The sequence below is a fragment of the Myotis yumanensis genome, unplaced genomic scaffold (genome assembly GCF_028538775.1).
Source record: "Myotis yumanensis isolate MYYU_CA2020_CCGP unplaced genomic scaffold, mMyoYum1.0.hap1 SCAF_21, whole genome shotgun sequence".
Classification (NCBI taxonomy): domain Eukaryota; kingdom Metazoa; phylum Chordata; class Mammalia; order Chiroptera; family Vespertilionidae; genus Myotis; species Myotis yumanensis.
Window position 1 is genome coordinate 10,077,874 of NW_027223772.1, and position 22,492 is coordinate 10,100,365.

General features: G+C 40.3%; 1 protein-coding gene across 3 annotated transcripts in view; it reads left to right on the top strand.

The window, feature by feature from the left end:
- The window catches only part of FANCC (FA complementation group C), a 277,702-nt gene that overhangs the window by 102,851 nt on the left and 152,359 nt on the right, over positions 1-22,492 (top strand). For all 3 annotated transcript variants that reach the window (XM_070400943.1, XM_070400942.1, XM_070400944.1), the window contains 2 exons: positions 13,562-13,804; positions 15,770-15,854. In XM_070400943.1, the coding sequence (XP_070257044.1) occupies positions 13,640-13,804; positions 15,770-15,854 (250 nt within the window). In that variant the 5' untranslated portion in view covers positions 13,562-13,639. The remainder of the gene's footprint in view (positions 1-13,561; positions 13,805-15,769; positions 15,855-22,492) is intronic.

Genomic DNA, 22,492 nt, shown 5'->3' on the forward strand with positions numbered 1-22,492 from the left:
TTTCTTGTAATATAGTTAGTCCCCAATATTCTGTTTTTGCCCCTAGCAGGATCACCTTAATTCATTTTCAGTTTCATACTTATTCTCTAGTCTCTATTGGGCCTGGCTCACTTCTGAGTCACCCATACTCTCAGGGTTCACCCAACCCTAAATGTGGGGTGGTTTATCAGGAACTCACTTAGGCAGCCCTGACATCCTATTTTTACTCTTTAGTAAGGCTTTCAAAAGAGCTGCTTTGCCTCTTAACTACTTAGTGAGTATCAGAAATGCCTGCTTAGGCCTTTGCAACCATATGTACGCAAGATCTTTCTCTGATAATTCCACATTGTTTTTCTGGTTCTTTGATGGTTTTGTGTTATGTTATTATATTTCATGTAGCCTTATATAATAACTTGAAGCAGAAAGGTTGATCTCTAATACCTTAAGTAGAATTGATATTGTTTACATTAAATATATCCTGTACCATATTTTTATTTACCAGTTTTCCTTAATCATGAGAACTTATTATAGACTTTCACTTTCAGCTATTTTAGAGTGGCTAGAAGAGCCAGGTAAAACATGTTTTGAAGATATTGGAAAATTGCAAAGGTACTCTGGACTCAAGGGTAATACCTTGGAGCTAAGGGAAAGTACTTAATTACTAGTACTTACTGAGCAGACATTCTGCAGCAGCTTTTCACCCTCAGGGCATTTGCCATTTCTTGCGAAACTGGAAGACCTAGAACCTGAGGAAGAGGTCTTGTGCTGGATAATTTCCTGGGACAGTTTCAGGGGATTGAAGAGACATTTATTGGAGTTCCAAAGGGAAAGATGGTTAGTCTGACTACCTAAATATATAAAACTTGTGTATATTAAGAAACACAAAAGTAGCAGAATGGATAAAGTTAGAAAATCACTATTTTTCAACCCCTTATGGGACTAAAATGATCACCAATAGATCCTAAAACCATTAGTGAAAAGGTTAATGGTGAACTAAAGTTGACAGTCTCTGAAACCACTGGTCATTTTCAACATTAAGGTACATGAGAGGATTAGGTTGACAATACCTGTAGGAAATAGGCCTCTGTGATCCATCTTCAGCATAGTCAACTTTTAATGGATGGGTTACTGAATTCCCCAGAGCAAACTGAGAAGGTATGAGAACAAAGAACTGTGTAGTGAGCCAGCATCAGGGTGTAAACCCCCAAGGCACCCAGGACAAAACACCTCACATCCACCTCAACTAGATGGGGGAGATAACTAGAAAAGGCCTCAACCCATCTTTTTTTAATGGCCCAATGGGAGACAATGAGACCTAGATGATGTATGAGGAAAAGTATTAACTCTATAGCACTCAGCCAGTGAGGAACCTGAGGAGGGACTCTCGCACCTCAGGGAGAAATAGCCTGTGATCTCTGCTCTGTGTGCGCCTGTTCACCTGAACACCCGCTCTTGCAAGAATGTATTAAAGGTCTCCTTTTCGCCATACTTCTGTCTCCAAGTTCGTTATTTGAAGTCAGACAGGTGAGCATTTGTCTGAAACCACTGGTCAGTTTCAACATTAATGATACATGAAACAAGCAAATATTATGTGGCTTCAGATTTGATTGAAAGTACACAACACCACAAATTAAGTATTCTTGCAAAAGAAATCACCCTGAATCAAATGGAACCTGTAAGTCTAGCTATAAGTTTGTAAGCAGTATAGGGTATAGCAAACATGTTAACACCAAAAGGGATGCAATCAGCCATATGCCTAGTGTGAGACATTCTGTAGGTCAAATGTGTTGGTTTTCCCAGGGAATAAGTGATTTGAAAGGTTAAAATGATAAAGAGGGGTAATTGTTACAGATTAAAGGAGAAATGTGAATACTGACCTGATGCAATGAATGTGTGAATCTTAATTTGAATCTAAATATAAACAACCCAAATTTAAAAGGGAATTTTAAAGAACTCTGAACATAGATGGGCTGTTAGATGATAGTGTTGGCTTTATTGGGTGAGAAAGAGCTATATTGTAGTTAAGGTTCTTCTTTGAAAAAATCTTTATAAAAATGAGATACAAATCTAAGTATATTGTATAAAGTTATAGTCTTTGATTTGCTTTAAATATGGAAAATTTTAATAATTATTTGAACTGGTTAATGGATACATAGGGATTCATTTGGCTGTTTTCTCTACTTTTTAGTATATTTGAAGATGCTCATTGAACGGGTTAAAAAAAGGGTCATTAAATTCCGCTTGTACCACATCGCCTGTTCTAAGTGAGAACATTATCAGCTGCTCTCCTTGTTGGCTGAAATTCTGTTGCTTATGAGTGGTGTGAGACAAAGAGGCATAAACTTCATTTGCTTTGAATAGTGCATTTCCTTGCTGTTAGTTTTACCTGTAAGGAGGCACACTATAGTCACACTAAAACTGTATGGAAAGAAAGAAGGGCAGTTCTTGAAAGCAAGAGTGGGTGCATATATAGTAAAAGGACAGGAAAATGGTGCTGGGTGGGCAAAACTGTTCCAATTATCTATAGGAACGTATGCACAGGTGACCCACAGCGCCTCATTTGGATATACCAATACAGACGTCAAAGGGTACTTACTATTAATTAATATGGCTGAGCTTAACCAAACACTAAGAAGAGAGAAGACACTGGGGATAAACAATGCAAGAAATCACACAGGTTTATTTACCAGAGAACTGATGGGTTTCAGTCCTTGGCAGGCCACCTGGAGACACTCGCTGACAGAGATACACGGAGGTGGTCTAATACGCTGCAGCAAGGAGCTCAGTCTCTTATTGATGCAAGTCCATGTTGAATCCACGAGATGGGGTTGATGAGTTTCCAATCTGGATTGCAGGGTACAGTTCTCCAAAGTGAAAGAAGGGTGTCACCTAGTTGACAGTGGTGTGGAGTTTATCAATGTCTGCACGAACTGCGATCGACCCAGCATTGGGTACGTAGGCAAGGTGTTGTAGTTGATCGTTGGAAGTTTGTAAGGATGTCAGGGTCTGCTTAACTAGAGGTTCTAGGGCATTAAGCTTATATATAGAAGTATTCAAAGTATTGGGGACAGTGTAATGTTTTGTTTGTAAAGAAGGAATAAGCAGAAGCGAGGGGGTCCAATAAAGGTGAGTATCTGTGTCATAGGTGGAATAATGGATAATGTCATTAATAGTAACATTCATATCTACTACCTTTAGTTACTCAGAACATTTAAACCTACTGTTTTACACACGTAGACTTTTTTTTGTTGTTAAATCCTCACCTGAGGATATTTTTTCAGTGATTTTAAGGGAGAGTAGAAGAGAGAGGGAAAGACAGAAATATCGATGCAAGAGAAACACTTCGATTGGTTGCCTCCTGCACGAGCCCCAACCAGGGCCTGGGCTGGGGAGGAGCCTGCAACCGAGGTACATGTCCTTGACTGGAACCCGGGACCCTTTGGTCTATAGGCCAAAACTCTATCTACTGAGCCAAACTGCAAAGGCTACACGCAGAATTTTTAAAACATTTCCAACTAACATAATTTAGCTCTCTCTTCCTTAAGAAAGGGAGGTAACCCGCAGTAATGCCTGGTTAATGTACCTAGCTTCATGTCTTGGAATTTGGCTAATGTTAGTTCCTCTTCCCATGTCTGTTTTGTTCTGTGAATTACAGACTTTAGAAAATTTGTCTACTAATAATATACTCCCTATGCAGTAGTAGGGCAGAGAAAAATGAAAGGGAAGGGAATTTTTAAGTATTATATGACAGTGCAAGCAAGACTTATGCAAATAGTGTCCAGAAACCTCACTTATGCATTTTGACCAACAGGCATAATTTGGACATGATGGTAGATTGCTACTGGGCACACCTGGCTTTGTCGCTTGGAAGATCAGTCCAGTGAGTGAGGCCCGCCATAGCTCTTCCCAGAATACAGACCTTTCACATGTGCTTTAAACCAGCAGTCGCCAACCTTTCAGACCTCACGGACCACCAGTGGTCCACAGACCCCCAGTTGGGGACCGCTGCTTTAAACAGTACTAGAGGCCCAGTGCATGAGATTCGCCATCTTACAGTCTGCAAGCCCTCAGGGGATGTCTGACTGATGGCTTAGGCCCACTCCCCGCAGGGGAAGCAGGTCTAAGCTGGCAGTTGGACATCCTTAGTGCTGCCATGGAGGTGGGAGAGGCTCCCGCCACCGCCACTGCATTCACCAGCTGTGAGCCCTACTTCTGGTTGAGCATTTTCCCCTGGTGGCCAGTGAACGTCATAGCAACCGGTCGTTCTGCCGTCCAGTCAATTTGCATATTAGCCTTTTATTTTATAGGATTGGATCTGCTGGGTCAAAGAGCTGAGTAGAAGAGTGCTTCAGCATTGACTCTGAAGCACTCTTCAGTGCAGTGACTCTTGGTCTGGGCCCTACCCATATTTTCTCATTGGGAGGCAAATGGGTAGAAGCTTATAAAGGTCTAAAACCTGTGCAATATGTGTTGCCTTCAGAATCCCTGAACTATCAGCCAAGCATTTTTCCTCTTAGCAGGTATAAAAGGCACAGTTATCATTTACTTTATTTTTATGTTTATTATTTTTGAGTAAGTAATTAATGTACATGACATTTAATTGAAAAGGTACAAAAAAGTACACTGTAAAACTGAAGTTCTTTTTCTGCACTTATTCAGCTACCTAGGTCTCCACACTGGAGGCAACCACTGGTACTTGTTTCTTGTGTATCCTCATTTAAGGGCATATCCTGACTTGACACGGACCATTGGATCACAAGAAACTTCTTAAAGTGGAGGCCCTCTGTTTGTGGGATTTATATCCCACCATCTGAAATGCATGCAAGGCCTGTATCTTCTTACTCTCCCGGTTCTATTAGCCTGATAGCTTCAGTGTGGTGGACCATTGTAATGTGCTGTGTCCTGAGTTGATATCCCTTAGGCAGGTGAAAGGAAGCTACTTTCTCATGTCTTCAGTTTATCACAATGGAGAAATGCATTTACTGGCTCATCACTGCTTTCTAGGTGCCAAGGATGGTATTAATTTTCTCCAGTTAGGCCCGGCACTGAAAATGCAGTTTGAGTTGGAGTCACCGTTTGATTATGTTTATGATAGTCTAATATTATTGAGGGCCCTTTGGCCCCTCAGTTGTGGAGGTGGGGTTCTCTGAATCACCAGATGTGTGGCATTGTTCTTTTTATAGTCCAGTGGCTTTCACTTGGTCATTCCTACTGGAGGAACATGAGTCAGGGGCCCCGATTTCAGGTGATACCCTATAATCTGTATTACCTTCTTGTTCTGTGGACTTCTGGTTTCTAATTCCCTAATACGAACAGGAGTTCCACTCCCATTTTCCCTGACTTGGGCCAGCAACCAGTCCTAAATTTCCATCCTGTCTTCAAAGGTCTATTGACTGTAGCCCACTATCTGGTATCAGTTTGTATCAGGCACTGTATTAGTTTCAGGCTGTATCAGTTGTTTTTGTTCTTTGATTAAAAATCAGAGAAATTAGCAGTGGTTAATTTAAGGGGAATAAAAGGTGTAAAAGAAGGTTTATTGGAAGGCTGCTGGATAGATAATAGAAATAGAGAGAGAAGCACATAACATAGGGTAGCTCCAGGGATCTAGACAAAGAGTCTCTGAATGACTTACTTCCACCCTATGTCAGTCTACTCAAGGTCCGTATTCCCAGCAGTGTCTAGTTTGCCTAACCTGAATTAGCGTCCCACCCTTGGCTGATGGCACAAGGTTTTTTGATTAATAGACCCACCAAGACTTGGGGAATAGAGGAGAGATACTTTCCTAAATGAGTGTAAGGAGCTAAACCAAAAGAAAGGAGGAGAAATGTGCAACACCAGATGCCTATTCATGGTATTCCAGTCAAGTCAGTGTTTCTTGTGGGGAATTCCATTTTTCTTTGTAGCTGCTGTCCGTCTCAGTGCATTGCAACATGTTCAATATCCTTGGCTACTGGTTACTAAATGCGTGCAGCTTTCCCACTGCTACCATCACAACCAAGGCACCACCGCTTCCTGACCACTACCATCTCCTGCGCCCCAACTCCTCCCCCCAATGTGCCCTCCCCAGACTAGCTGTGGCGTAGAACATCTGTACCTGCACTGCATGATCCCCAAAACTGTTGCCATTTAAAACAAGCGGATATATTTCCATTGCTAAGCAAAAGGTTGTTTGTAATTTTGTTATGATAAAATGTTTCTTTTCTATCAAAAAGCTCTTCATTTTATTTCAGTTATAAAACAAATAAGTGGTGGCAATATATAACATGGTGATTATAGCTAATACTGTATTACATATTCAAAAGTTGTTCAAGAATAGATCTTAAAAGTTGTCATCACAAGAAAAAATTTTTGTAACTATGATGACAGATGTTAGCTAGACTTATTGTGGTGATCATCTCATAATAAATACAAATATTGAATCATTAGGTTGTACATCTGGAAGTAATGTTATAATTCAATTGTATGTTAATTTAAAAAAATGAAAAAAAAGTTCTTCAATTCAGTGTCTCCAAATATCTGAACTGATTTGCACCTAGAGCCATGTGAAATATATAACAAATTTATCAATTTGTTTCTTCAGTTTAGTTCTTTATTTAAGGGCATCGACTTTAGAGCCAGACCCTCTGAATTCAAGTTCCACAATTGTAGCTCTGCTGTTTACTAGCAGTTACTTCCTTTGGGCTTTTATGTACTCTTTGGGCAATTACATAATCTCTCGGTGCTTCTGTAAAATGATAACTACCTATTTCATAGGGTTGTTGTGAGGATTAAATTAGTTAGATGCATAAAGTATTTAATATATTCCCAAGAGCATAGTAAATATGTGTATGTAAAAGCTGTATTTCTAAAATGGGATATTAATGATTAAGTTTAACATAGATAACATAAAAATACTTTACATTTTTGGGGGGGCTTTTATGTAATCTTTGGGCAATTACATAATCTCTCGGTGCTTCTGTAAAATGAAGAACTTATTGAATGACCACTGGATAGATAATAGAATTATAGAGATAAAAAAATTAAAATGCTTTATCTGGAAAAGCATTTTGTTACGGCATTTGGCTCAGAATTATAGTTGAAAAATATCAGTGAATTATTCATTTCTTCATTTAGTATTTATTGTTTGCCAGACATGTGGCAATTTTAGGGAGACAAGGAATTTACATACTAATCCCCTGAGGAAGCAGTAACTAAGTGAATACATGGATGCAGGTTAATTACCAATATAATAGCTGTGGAGAAATCAGCAGAAAGATCTGGAAGCGGGGAGTGGTTTGGTTTGTTGGGGGAACAGATGAGAGACCTGGACTGGACTGGGTTCAGCTGGGGAGAGGAACATGGGAGACCGGAGGGTTGCTGGATCTGCATTTGCAGGACCTAAGAGACTCTGGTAAGGAGCTGGGATTTTTCATTTTACAAGGAGTTAGGGTTTCTTTGCAAGGAAGTTATTGGGAGGGAATGGGAGAATTTAAGCAGGAATATGCTGGGTCAGATATACATTTGGAAAAGTTGTTTCTGTCAGTTGTGTTAATGGAGTTGTTTTTGTCATTGAGAATAAATTTGAGAGGAGCAGGTGAAGACATGGATGGGGATGGGATGGGATGGAGGCAGTAGAAGTGAAAAGAAGTGGATGAGATCGAATCAAATCACACATACAGGTGTACTTAGGAAATATTGTGGATTTGGTTCCAGACCACTGCAGTAAAGTGAATATCGCAATAAAGCGCGTTACACGAATTTTTTGGTTTCTCAGTGTATATGAAAGTTATGTTTACACTACACTGTGGTCTATTAAGTGTGCAATTAAAAATACTTTATTGCTAAAAAATGCTAACCACCATCTGAGTCTTTAGTGAATCATAATCTTTTGGCTGGTGGAAAAAGATTATGATTCACTGGTGGAAGTCTTGTCTCAGTGCTGATGAAAGTGCAGTTTCTGGAAGCGCAATAAAGTGGAGAGCAATAAAATTAGGGAGATAGAATTGACAGGTATTGGTGATGACTGGATGAGGAGGACAATAAGAGAAGGGGAAGAATCATTTTTGGCTATTATATGCGATTTGACAATATGCATATATTCCCTCTATTCTTAAAGCTTCCCTCCCCCCCCCCCCCCATTTAAACATGAACCTTTTTTAAAATTAAAATTTTAGTACCATTTTAAAACTTTAATCTTCCTGGTCTAGAAATTTTTTGTACAGCAACCAAATTGCACAAATCTTTTTTTTTAAATCTTCACCTGAGGATATGTTTTTATTGAATTTAGAGAGAGAGGAGGGAGGGAGGAAGGGAGAGAGGAAAAGATGAGAGAGAGAGAGAGAGAGAGAGAGAGAGAGAGAGAGAGAGAGAGAAAGAAAGAGAGAGAGAGAAGAGGGAAAGGAAGGAAGGAAGGGAGAAAGGGAGGAAACCTTTCGGTGTACGGGACCACGCTCCAACCAACTGAGGCACACTGGCCAGGGCAGTTACACAATCTTTTAATTTTTTTTCTTTTTTAGTGATAAGAACCTCCTTTGTTGATGTTTTTGACATTTAATCGGCAGCATTTTATCTGTTATTCCTTGCCGATGAGGATTTAAGCTCATCACTTACAGAGTAGTCTTTTGAAATTAGATAGCTGTGTTATCCCTGCCTAGGAAAGTATGTCTTTAAAGGCCTACACCTGTTGAAGCAGCCATCCCTTCTCTGCCTGGTGTGCTTCCATGGTGAGGAGGCCAGGAGGCTGGGATGGTAGTGGAGCACCTGGAGTTACTTCCCCAGCTCTGCCTGAGGCACATGCTCGCTGCCTGACTCCTCTGTTCTATTTAATATGCACTTCAGGTATGGTAAGTCAAGGTTATGAGGTTTTATTTTCTGTCACTTAGGACTAGTACACCCCCTCAATAATTGGAGTTTATCATATTTTACTAAAATATGATTTTTGTCTTGTCAATGAGATCAAGCATATACAGCAGTCTTTAAGCAGATTGTTCAAATCAATACATGTGAAATAAATTCTTTTCCTTTTTTCTAAGAAAGAGAAACTGGGAAGAAAATTCATTAGACAGTAATGCATAGAGATTTTTTTACACCTATGAGAAGCCAGAAATGCACATAAAGCTAAAACTTCAAAAACATTTCTTAGACACAGACTATTAAATGCCCATAGATGTTTTTGATTTCCCACTACATTAAAATACACAAAGGAATTTCATATTCTGAACATTTAAAAATAGCTCAATCTTAAAAAGAAAATACAAAGTATTATCAGCTGTGCTTTTTGTACATAATTAGCATGTGCCTGTGGAGGTATAATGACTTTTAGTGTAATGATATTACTCATGATAAAAAGTTCAGATGGTAATGATTGGAGCTACAGCTGGGTGACACATTTAAAAATAATTCAAAATGACTCCACAGAAAGCATGCTATTTTAGTTCCTAGTAATCCCCTTTTTACTCATCAGTGAATTTAAAGGCACCAATAAAATATTCTTTTTAAAATGTTTCGTTTTCCATTTTTATACACCAATAATGAGCTATCAGAAAAAGAAACTAAGAAAACAATCCCATTTACCATTAAAACAACAACAACAACAACAACAACAAATAAGGTACCTAGGAATAAATTTAACCAAGGAGGTAAAAGACCTGTACTTGGAAAACTATAGGACATTGAAAAGAGAAATTGAGGGAGATACAAATAAGTAGATGCATATACCTTGTTCCATGGATGGGAAGAATTAACATCATTAAAATTAAAATGTCCATACTACCCAAAGCAATCAATAGATTCAATGGAATTCCTATTAAAATACTAGTGGCATATTTCACAGATCTAGAACAAACATTCCAGAAATTTATATGGAATCAAAAAAGACCCAAAACAGCTGCAGCAATTTTGAGAAAGAAGAACAAAGTTGGAGGCATCACAATACCATATATCAAATTATACTACAAAGCCATTGTAATAAAACTGCCTGGTACTGACAGAAAAAACAGGCATGTAGATCAATGGAATAGAACAGAGAGCCCAGAAATCATCCCATGCCTTTATGGCCAATTAATAATTGACAAGAGCATACAATGGAGTAAAGACAGTCTCTTTAATAAATGGTGTTGGGAAAATTAGACAGGTACATGCAAATAAATGAAACTAGACCACCAACTTACACCACATACAAGAATAAACTCAAAATGGATGCAGGACTTAAATGTGAGTCACGAAACCATAAAAATCCTGGACAAAGACATAGGCAATAAAATCTCACCTCTCATATATTGTTGCCAAGGGAAACAGGAAAAAAACAAATGGGACTACATCCAGCTAAAAAGCTTTGCACAGCAAAAACCCCCGAAAAACCATCAACAAAATGAAAAGAGAACCAACTGTATGACAGAATATATTTGCCAATGATATCTATATATATAAAATCCTAAGCGACCGTTATGACTGAACGACTGGAATGACTGGTTGACCAGTCGCTATGATGCACACTGACCACCAGGGGGCAGATGCTCAATGTAGGAGCTGCCCCCTGGTGGTCAGTGCGCTCCCACAGCCAACCTACTGTGACCCCTCTCCCCAGCTGGCCAACCTCACGGGGCTGGCCAACTTCCCGTGGCCCCTCCCCCCAGCCTGCCAACCTACCGCAGTCCCTCCCCCCAGCAGGTCCCTCTGCCCGGCCGGGTGGCCAACCTCCCATGGTACCTCCCCCTGGCCAGCCCCTCCCTCCAGCTGGCCACCCCGATTGCCCCATTGGGGCTGACCAGGAACCCTCCCATGATCCCTCCCCCTTGTTCCTTCCCCCGGCCAGCAGACCCTGATCGGGACTGGGCAAGATGGCCGTGATCCCCAGCCAGGCCTAGGGACTCCACCTGTGCACAAATTTGTGCACCGGGCCTCTGATAAGGGGCTAATTTCTAAAATATACACTGAGTGGCAAATTAGCTATAATTTCGCACTGAAGTTGCTAGAGAGCCAGACCATTATAAATAGGGAAGCAGGTTGTTTACCACGACAGTAGAAGTGATTTTTTTCTGAAGATATGGGTAAACAATGCGATTTAACAGCCTTTGAACATGGGATATATATTATTATGAGTGGCCAGATTATTATGACCACCTGATATTTGTAGGCAGATTAGCCGTAACTGCATCGTATGGGATATGGAAGCCGAAGGCCTGTTCAAACACCTTTGTTGTCTGCAGTTACCAAGATAAAACGTCTCCAATTCGCACAGGAACACAAGAATTGGACAGTTGAGCATTGGAAAAAAGTCATGTGGTCTAATGAATCACGTTTCCAGTTGCATCATGCAGATGGCAGAGTGAGAATTTGGCGGAAACAGCATGAAAGCATGCACCCCACATGCATGAGTACAACCCTTCAAGCTGGTGGGGGCAGTGTTATGGTTTGGGGCATGTTTTCCTGGCATGATTTGGGCCCTTTAATTCATGTGGAACAATGTCTGAATAGCACAACATACCTAAGTATCATTCCTGATCAAGTTCATCCTATCATATTGATGGTGTATCGCAATGGAGATGGCTTCTTCCAACAAGACAATGCGCCATGCCATGGTGCTCGTATTGTGCAGGAGTGGTTTCAAGAACATGAGGGAGACTTTACCTTGCTTAGGTGGCCCCCACAATCACCAGATCTCAATCCAATGGAGCATTTGTGGGACGAAGTTAAAAGAGCCATCAGGCAGCTGGTTCCACAACCATCAAATCTCACAGAACTGGACAGTGCTATTCATCAGGCATGGTGTCAGATTTCTTGCATCACCTTTCAACATCTTGTGGAGTCAATGCCGAGAAGAATCGCTGCAGTATTGAAGGCAAAAGGTGGCTTGCCCTAACCGGTTTGGCTCGGTGGATAGAGCGTCGGCCTATGGACTGAAGGGTCCCCGGTTCGATTCCAGTCAAGGGCATGTACCTTGGTTGTGGGCACATCCCCAGTAGGGGGTGTGCAGGAGGCACCTGTTCAATGTTTCTCTCTCATCGATGTTTCTAACTATCCTTCTCTCTTCCTCTCTGAAAAAAAAAAAAAATCAATAAAATATATTTAAAAAAAGAAAAAAGGTGGTCCAACGAAGTACTGATGGGATGGTCATAATAATCTGGCCACTCAGTGTGTGTGTGTGTGTGTGTATGTGTGTATCCCACATTCAAAGGCTGTTAAATCACGTTGTTTACTCATCAGAAAAAAATCACTTCTATCGTGGTAAACAGCCTGCTTCCCTATTTATAATGGTCTGGCCCTCTAGCAACTTCAGGGCAAAATTATAGCTAATTTGCCTACAAACGTCAAATGGTCATAATAATCTGGCCATTCAGTGTATATGGAACGTATATAGCTCAATACCAAGCAGACACACAATCCAATAAAAAAAAATGGACAAAGGACCTGAATAGACACTTCTCCAAAGAGGACATACAGATGGCCAATAAACATATGAAAAAATGCTCACAGTCACTAATCATCTGAGAGATTCAAATTAAAACTACAATGAGATCTGATCTGACTTCACAGCTGCCAGAATGGCTACCATCAATAAATCAACAAACAACAGGTGCTGGAGAGGATATGGAGACAAGGGAACCCTAGTGCAATATGGTGTGAATATGGATTGGTGCAGCCATTTTGGAAAACAGTATGGAGGTTCCTCAAAAAATTAAAAATGGAACTGTCTTTTGACACAGAGATTCCACTTCTGGTACTATATCCTAAGAATCCCGAAACACCAATTCAAAATACATGCACCCCTATGTTCATAGCAGCATTATTTATAATAGCTAAGATCTGGAAACGGTCCAAGTGCTCATCAGTAGATGAGTGGATAGAAAAGCTTTGGTACATTTACACAATGGGATACTACTCAGCTGTAAAAATAAAGGAGCTCTTACCTTTTATGACAGCACTAGAGGCCTGGTGCATGAAATTCGAGCACGTGGAGGAGTACCTCAGCCCAGCCTGCACCCTCTCTACTCTGGGACTCCTCGAGAGATGTCTGACTGCCGGTTTAGGTCTAATTCCGCAGGGATCCCTCTCACAATCCGGGACCGCTGGTTTCTACCTGCTCACCTGCCTGCTGGCCTGATCTCCCTAACTGCTCTCCCCTGCTGGCCTGATCTCCCTAACTGCTCTCCCATGCTGGCCTGATCACCCCTAACTGCCTCTGCCTCGGCCCCGTCACCATGGCTTTGTCCAGAAGGACGTCCGGAAGATATCCAGTCTAATTAGCATATTATCCTTTTATTAGTATAGATGGATGGACCTGGAGATGATTATCAAACACTATATGATCTCACATGTGGCATCTAGTGAACAAATTAAACTGATGAACAAAATAGAACCACAGGCATGGATACGTGGAATAGACTGACAGATGTGAGAGGAGGTGGGTGGGGAGGACTGGATGAAAGAAGGTAAAGGGATTAGCCAAAGAACATATATGCATAGCCCATAGACACCGACTATAGTGTGATGAGGGCTGAAGGGAGAGGACAGGGTCTGGGGGAGGCGGGCAAACAGGGAAAAGTGGGGACATTTATAATAGTGTCATCAATAAAAAATGTTTCATTTTCCCCCTTTCTTACAGATTTGATATGTGCTTACTGTTTCCTTCAGTGCTTAACAGGCCACAGTGAAGGTACATCACCTTTGCCCCTTTTTTGAGATGGCTCAAGATTCAGTAGGACTTCCTTCTGATTATCAGTTTTGGATGCGGAAGCTGTCTGTGTGGGGCCAGGCCTCCATTTTGGAAATCCAGCAAGACATCTGCCATCACCTACCTCAGTTCCAGGAGTTCCTGAGGCAGATTTATGAAACCTTAAAAGAAATGGTAAGTAGTGGACCAAAATTAATGCCAGCAGAGACTCTTTACCAGATTTCACCAAGCCTTAATTTTATCCAAGGTCAGGAATTTGTGTTATTGACCTACTGTACTGAAGGAGTAGAAAGACGAATTTTACCCTTAGGTAATACAGACAGGAAGTGGTTTCCTGTCTGTATTACCATAATGGTCTCTGACTCATTATGACTTCGTCTATTCTTCTTGATTAGTTATATTGTCATATAAGACTTCCTGACCGTCAGATTGTTTTTTAATAAATAAAACTTGGGCACTTGTTGTCAGGTAATAATTGGGATTCTTTTAAAGGCCTTTGACTCTCTTAAATATTGAAGAGTTTACTGAAATGCTTACCTTTTCCTCAATCCTGTTTTAAAGTGGGCTCTACCAAAAAGTGATATTATTAAGATATCTTCTTTTAAATATTTTAAGTGGCCTTTTCTGGTAAATATTAAGATTTTGAGTGTCTTTACAATTATATTTTTATTTTGGTATGATTTGTTTTTATTCTAATAGATATATTTGTAAATTAATGTATTTTTATATTATCAAAATATTATTTGTTTTATACTTATTGTCTCACTTCAAGATGCAAAGCAAAAGTGTGATTCAACATAGACATTCTTGTGTTATACTTTTACTCCCATAATCATAGAAGCGAGTAGGAAATTTGAAGGATAATTCATATCGATGGTATGAGTTCATATGTCTTTTGACCCTGCAAAGAAAGATGCAGTCTGTATGAACAACCAATGCTAATTTTAAAATTGTTTTTTATAATAAGACTTCTGTAACTTGATCTTAAAGTGGTCCCAGGAAGTCTAAGACTGGCCTTGATGCTGAGACAGTGTGAAGAATTTATTGCTGCAGCAGTAGGAAATGCTTATCATTTCACCCTGTGTGCACATTATCTCAGTTTGGTCTCATTTTTGAACTTTATTTGAAAGATAAAGAAGTGGGAAAAGGCCACTGTACAACAGCATGCATATTTTTAAATCTTAAGCTGTTTTCTATTTAGTTGGCCGATTTTTGTCTCAGGTTTTAGATTGTTGTAGACTGAGTCTGGTGCCATTTAGCATATAGTAATCAAAGTAGTAATAAACATAGATAAATATCTTTATGCTTTGGCTGCTTTTATTTCTTTATATAAGTTCCAGAGTTTTTGTCCTCTTAAACCTTCTTTGAAATAGCCCTTCTGGAGCTCAGTTAGGATCATCTTTTATTTTGTTAGAAAAAAACTCCAGGATAAAGATAAGAAATTATAAAGATATTAATCACCCATAATGTTTTTTCACTGTTATGTGGCCTTTGTTATTTTTAAATAAAGTGGCATTTCCTGACTGTTAAGTATGAATAAAGTGGAGTTAATTTGGTAACAAAATTGATTTTACTAAATGTGCTGTACATCTTACTTAGTGTTGGTGACCTGGTTTAAGGATGAACAATGGTGGTTGTTGTTAGGGTTGCCGAAGGAGGAACGCATGAGGCCAAAGTGGTAAAGAATCATGAATTTATTAGGTTATCTGGAAAACCAGATGGGCTGAGCCCCAAAATGGCACCAGCATCCAGGGATGGGGAGTCAGAGATTTTAAAGGACTCTAGACGGGCTTTTCTGGGCGGAGAATTCTCTGGGAGAGTCCCCAGGGGAAAGATAATGGTCTTAGCAAGTGGAATGTGGTCTAGGCAAAAGGGAATGTTGGTTGTGAAATGACCTACAGGTCAGTTCCCAGGGGAGAGGGTATCCATTCGATTATTTGATCAGACCTAACAGTTGCTTGTTAACCTTTATTTGAAGAACATACTGAAAGATCTTTTCTAATTCTATTTTCCTTACTTTTCTGAAATATATATACTAAAACAAGAAGCATTCAAGTTCCCTCAAGCCATAGTGTCAGTTCAGTCTTTCTGAGTGATATAGGGCCCTTTTACTGACCAAAGCATAATTTTCTTTTACAGGATTCAAGTACAATCATTGAAAGATTTCCCACAATTGGTCAACTATTGGCAAAAACTTGCTGGAATCCTTTTATCTTAGCATATGGTAAGAATCCAAAGCATGCTCTCTCAAAACACAAACTTCTAATGATATCTTTAGTCTGCATTGTTTAATAAAATACAGAGCTTTAAATTATAAACCTGTTTTCTGTATTTCACAAAACAACTTTTTAAATGTATATTCTTTGCTCCATTACAAAATGGCATCCTTTATTGTTTATGTATGTTTATGTATGTTTGTATAGATAAACACACACACACACACATGCAGATCTGTTGGGAATATAATTCTTTGTGTTAGAGGGTAGAAACTCCCAGATGATTATCATAACCTCATTTTTAATTCAGTATAAAATGGATTTAATAATTAAATAATTTTTATTTCCCAGTTTCATATTAGCACACGTACTGTTTTTCATGTGTAAACTTATTCTTCAGAGTCTGAATCCTTCACGACTCTACCATTATTTAGGGATGACAACCTGGTTTTACCAAAGATTAAGAGGAATTTGGGATTCACTGGGGAGGTGTAACTTTACTGATCCCCTGCCTACCTGTCCCGCCTCATTTCTTGTTTAATTCCTCACAACTACACCACATTCATGGTAGCCAGGTCAGATTACTAACTGTGCCTGAAGTACATGCTGTTAGAGCCTGTGACATGCAATTCCTGTTGCCTGGAACTCTGTTCTCTCTCCTCCTCATAAACCTTTTAAATCACCTTGTTGGGGCTGAGTTGGGAACCTGTCTTAGTATTTCCATATCCACTAGCATTTCCCTTAATTATACAGTAACACTTACTACACTGTTTATAATTGTTGGTTTGCCTGTCTGATATCCTGGAAGACTGAATGTCTTTCAGGAGCAGGAACTGTGGTTTTAGTTCTTTGTTGTCCTAGGGCCTATGGTAGGGTGGAGCAGGTGCATCTGAAGGTGCACAATCGAGGCTTATTGCCTTAAATTGACTATATTATTAGCTAATGTAATATTTACTTTTCATATTTTTAGTCAAAGACTGTGTAACATGATATCAGAATAAGAAATAAAATGAATATTTCTTTTTGATGTTTTAAAGAATTATTTCTCTCTCCTAACCTGTCATACATAAATTATTATAAGAAACATAAAATAGGTGGGGAAGGGACATCAGCATTTGGTCCTGTGAGCATACATGCATATGTGCATTGAACACACTCAAACTCACTTTCTCTGGCCCCACGCTCATCTACTTCTTTTCCTTTCCACTCTGCCTCTTGCTGCTGCTTCTCTCTTGAGTTGATTCTACCTACCCCAACCACTGAGCCTGTTCAAGTTATTTTTTTTAATCCTACTTGAGGATATTTTTCCATTTATTTTTAGAGAGAGCGGAAGAGAGAGAGAAAGACAGAGAGAAATATCGATGTGAGAGAAATACATCAATTGGTTGCCTCCTGTACGCACCCTGACAAGGGCCTGGGCTGGGGAAGAGCCTGCACCAAGGTACATGCCCTTGACCGGGATCGAACCCGGGACCCTTCTGTTCACAGGCCTACGCTCTGTCCACTGAGCCAAAACTGCCGGGACCTGTTCAAGTTCTTGACCTGAAATGGCAAAGCCTTCTTTGTACAGCCATCACTGTACTTGCCACTCTTACCAGGGCCACACATCCCTGTCTTGTATTTATATATTTTAGTGGTGCCACTGAAATGTACTGCTAATGTGCTTACTTTGTTTTAGGAATTTACAGATGCACGCCATCACTTGTTATTCATGAATGCCACAAGCACACTACAGGGGATGGCCTGTCTCAGGATCCTTCCTGGAGGCCCTGACTTTGGGACTGGAGCATCCAGCCAGGCAATTAAGTGAGATGGGAAACTGACAGCAGATCTTACTGCAAAGTTTTTATTCTGAAAAAGAGTGGAAATGAAAGGAATATACCAATATATATTTGCCACCTAATATTTTATTTTTTTATATCTTAAACTGAAATTTCAAATAAAAGTTAATTCTTTAAACTTTAATTCTATAGTTTAAAAGCATGAAGGCAGCATTTTTTGAGACAATAAATATTGTTTCAGCTGCCAAGTTTGGGGGCTAATTGTTACACAGCAATAGATAGCAAATAGTGAGGAAGAGAGGATATAGCTGTTAAGTTTAATTATGAATAAAGAGATAGAATCAAGGGTTCCAAGGAGGTAAGGCTCTAGTTCAGAGAACACCACTGAATAAAAGGTGTCTCTCCCTTTCTGTTATTACCTACTTTGTCTCTTCTCTTTCTGGTGTCTCCATTTCCAAATACTTCTTTCTTCCTTATTATCCTTATTTCAGATCCTGTTCTTACTTAACATTATGGGGAACTTATTTCCTTAATGGAAACTGTTTATGTTTACTGTATTTAAAAAATAATTTTGATGTTATGTAATTGTAAAAAAGACCCTTTCCTGAGAGAAAATGCCCAACCAATGAAACAACAGCATAAAGCAAGTCCTTCTATGCCTGTCAGTCTTTTCTTTGAGCTCAGAATCAAAGGTGTACCTCAAACAGGAAACTGGAATTTAATGGGCAGCGCAAGCATTGCAACAGAGAGAGATGGAGAATTTGTTTCTGGTTGTCAGAGGGGGCCAATGTAATGAAGATGAGGTGCTAAGGAAAGATCACATATGATACAAGTTTAGGCCCAAGGGATAAAATTAGTCCAGCCTCCGCTTTTACAATTAAGGAACCAGAAACCCAGAAAGTTCCATGACTTGTCTTAAAAAACCCCATCTCATCTACTGTCCTCCAAGAGTCAGCTCTAGCATGAGCTGCCCTGTGAAATTCTCCTCCTCAGATCCTTGTTCTGACTTCTGGTCTCTTTTTTCCTTCACTGGAAAGTGAGCAGAAATTGTGAGCTGTGTTTTCCTAGGCATTGGCATACAAAAACAAGCAAACAAATAAGAAAACAAAACAAAAACCTCAGTAAATATCTGTGCAGTGAACATATACATTCAGGAGATGCTGGCCAGTAGGAAAGCCAGGACTGGAATGCTTCCACCACATGGTGTGATCTACTCGGGGTTAGATCATTACAACATGGCAGACGTTAGAGGGCTGGGCTCCTGGCTCTTATTAGCTTTGTACTCTGGGAAAAGTGTCTTCTTTATTCTAATCCATAATTACCTTTTCTGCAAGACTATCATCAAGAACTCATTTAGATCCACTGTGCAATCCCACAGAGACCAGTGCAAAATGAGCGATGCCTCTGATTCTACTTCTTCAATTCTATAACACAAACTTTCCCACATTTTAACATTCTGAATAGGATGCCCTACATGTACCATGTATACTTAAAGGTTGGGTGAAAATTTCTTTGGCTTTTCTTTTTCTTTCTTTTTTTAATTTTTTGTTATTGTTAATCCTCACCTGAGGATTTTACTAGTATTTCCGTTGGCTTTGAGAGAGAGAGAGAGAGAGACATCAATGTGAGAGAGACACATCAATTGGTTGCCTCCCGTACACTCCCTGACTGGGGTGGGGATTGAACCTGCAATCTAGACATGTGCCCTTGACCAGGAATCAGACCTGCAGCCCTTTGGTGCATGGGCTGATGCTCTAACCACCGAACACACTGGCCAGTTTCTTTTTTTCTTTTTGAGAGAAAAATAAATATACTGTTGAACTAAATATGTGAAATATCTCAACACCTGGGAAAAACTCCTATCTTTTGTATTATTTTAGATTTAAGCTCCATGCATTAACATTCTCTTCTTTTTCTTTCTTTTTTAAATTTTTATGTTAGTGTTGAATGTCTGTGTTTTGGAAATGCATTCCTTTTTAACCCAGGAAGCTGTTTGTGTAAGCTTGTCATTGGACTGGTTCCAAACCAGGGGTTCTGTCCCGCCACCCCTATATGGCCCGGAACCTCAAGGCTCTTGTGTAGGAAAGAATTCAAGAACGAATCCCAGGGAGAGCGAAAGCAAGTTTTATTTAGGTAGAGAAAGAAAGAGGTCTGGATGTGGGTTCCTGGAGACAGGATCGGGGGTTGAGCCAGGATTGGCTGCTGCCACCTGGTGCCCCCTGGTTGCAAGTCTCATAGGGCATGGACATGAAACAATACATGTCTGAGTGGACATGAAGAACTTGTGAGTTGTGCCTTGTGTGGTCAGTTAGTTCCTGGGATTTTATGTGTTTTCAGTTTCTGAACTTTGTGGCACCAAATTCTGTCTTTGCCTTTGGGTTGAGAGGGGGTCTTGTCCCCAACATGGTCCCTTCTGCAAGTGTCATGGTGTTTGTCCACCTGCCCCCCCCTTTTACTTGTAATGTCAGTTTTCATTGTAATCCTATCTAATAAAGAGGGAATATGCTAGTTGACTGCCATACCCTCACAAGATGGCAGCGCCCAGTCCCCTCAGCCCCACCTCATCCAGCCTCAGTTCCTCAGTCCCCTCAGCCCTGCAGGGGAGGGCAGTTGGGGACTGTCATGCCAGCAGGAGAGCACTTGTCGTCAATGATGCTGGCAGGGGAGCGGTTAGGGGGCTATCAGGCTGGCAGGTAGAGTGGTTAGGAGCCAACCGGCCCGGATTGTGAGAGGGATGCCCGACCAGCAGTCAGACATCCCCCAAGAGGTCCCAGATTGGAGAGGGTGCAGGCTGGGCTGAGGGACACGCCTGCCCTGTGCACAAATTTGTGCACCAGTCCTCTAGTGATGGTATAATGGACTTCGGCGTTGGTCTTTGGTCATCTTTTCCTCCATCATGGATTAATCTGATTTTAGCCAGTACTTGTTGATGACTCCTGTGAACACCACAGGAGTTTCCTGCCATAAACTGTTTCCCTTTGACCATGTGTGGAGGTGGGGGCTTTGATGAGAGGACATAGCTAGCAGCTTATCGGCCTATGATGTTGCTTCTACTTCCTCATTCCCCTGGTTGGGAGTTTTTCTTAACTTCTTTCTGTCCTGTCTCAAGCTTATCATTGGATGTGTCTGTCACACTTGTGACATGAAGATGGAATTTCTTCTAATATTTAAAACATAGGCCATATAATAGTCACATTTTTAATCAATGGGATTGGTTCAACCTGAAGAACGCTAGGATCATTAGAGGTTAAATTATATGATAATTGAAATAATTGATCTCAGGCAAGCTCATGAAAACTAGGGAAAAAAGTGAATCCCTCCGAATAAATCCTGATAAAGTTTGTTTAAAGGTGTTATTAGAAGATCATAAGCCTATAGATATTTATGGGTTTAAAAAATACTGTTAGTGTCTTATGGTGTGTGGTTGAAAATAAAGAGGTAGTTTTCTGTAGTTTGTATTTTCCTTTTTTTAAAAAAAAAATTTAATCCTTACCCGGGGATTATTTTTTCATTGATTTTTAGAGAGAGTGGAAGAGAGAGGGAAAGACAGAGAGAAATATTGATGTGAGAGAAATACATTGATTGGTTGCCTTCTGTATGCGCCCTGACCAGGGCCTGCGCCAGGGAGGAGCCTGCAACCAAGGTACATGCCCTTGACCGGAATTGAATCCGGGACCTTACGGTCCACAGGCTGATACTCTATCCACTGAGCCAAACTGGCTAGGGATTCTTTATTTCTTATTAATGAACCCCTTAGAGATGCTTTGTTTATGAGATAACAGAAGGTAAGAAGGTAAAGGGTCAGAAGTTGAGTTTTTCACCCCAAAATATGCTTTTGGAATATTGATTATTTTAAGTTGGTTATTTTTAATTAACAAAAGACTTAGATAAAAAATTTGACCTCCCCTCCCTTCCCCCAACTACTAAAAGGATTTAGAGAGGACCTGCTCCAGGAAGGAAGCTATTATAGATAGCTATAGTTTACCATGAGCTAAGTGTGCTAGGGAGGAACCCAGGAAGGCCCTTTGATCAAAGTCCTCTCTGTGACCCTTGTTAAAGAAAGTCCAGCAAACAGTTACTTACCAGACATTTACTTTTTCATCTCCATGTGAATTGTCTTGTTGCCCTTTAAAGTCCAAGACCATAATCGACATCCTCTCTCCTTAGCTCAAGGTGGCATATAAGCCTTAACTGCCCTACTTCTCCTTGGTCCCGTATTCTTTTTATTTTTAAAAAACATATTTTATATTGATTTCAGAGAGGAAAGAAGGAGGAGGAGGAGAGAGAGAAACATCAGTGATGAAAGAGAATCATCGACGGGCTGCCTCTTGCACGTCCACTACTTGGGATCGAACCTGCAATCGGGCATGTGCCCTGCTGACTGGGAATTGAACTATGACCTCCTGGTTCATAGGTCGACTGTCAACCACTAAGCCAACTCCAGGAGAGCAAGGGTCCTTTATTCTTATGGAACCCCCACATGTGCATACATAATAAGTTTGGTCATTCTTTCCTGGTAATCTGTCTCATGTTAATTTGATTATTAGTCCAGACAGAAGACTTCAGAAGGCTAGAAGGGAAATTTATTTTTCTGCCCCCACCAGGGCATCAGGTGGTTCTGCAGAGCTTGATTCCAGGTGCTGGGTTTCCTCAGTCTCACCGCCATGGCCTTGTGATAAAGTCCATAGCTGCTTGGCTCTAGCTCAGTTAACTGACATCTCCAATCTTTAGCCCTCCTTTTGCTTTTCCAACCTGTTACAAAATTTCCAGCTGGAATGGATTCAGTTTCCAAAAGAGAAAAAAAAGGCTCACTAAACAGTTATTCCCATCAAATACAAGATTTCAAAATTCAGCATTTTCAGCAC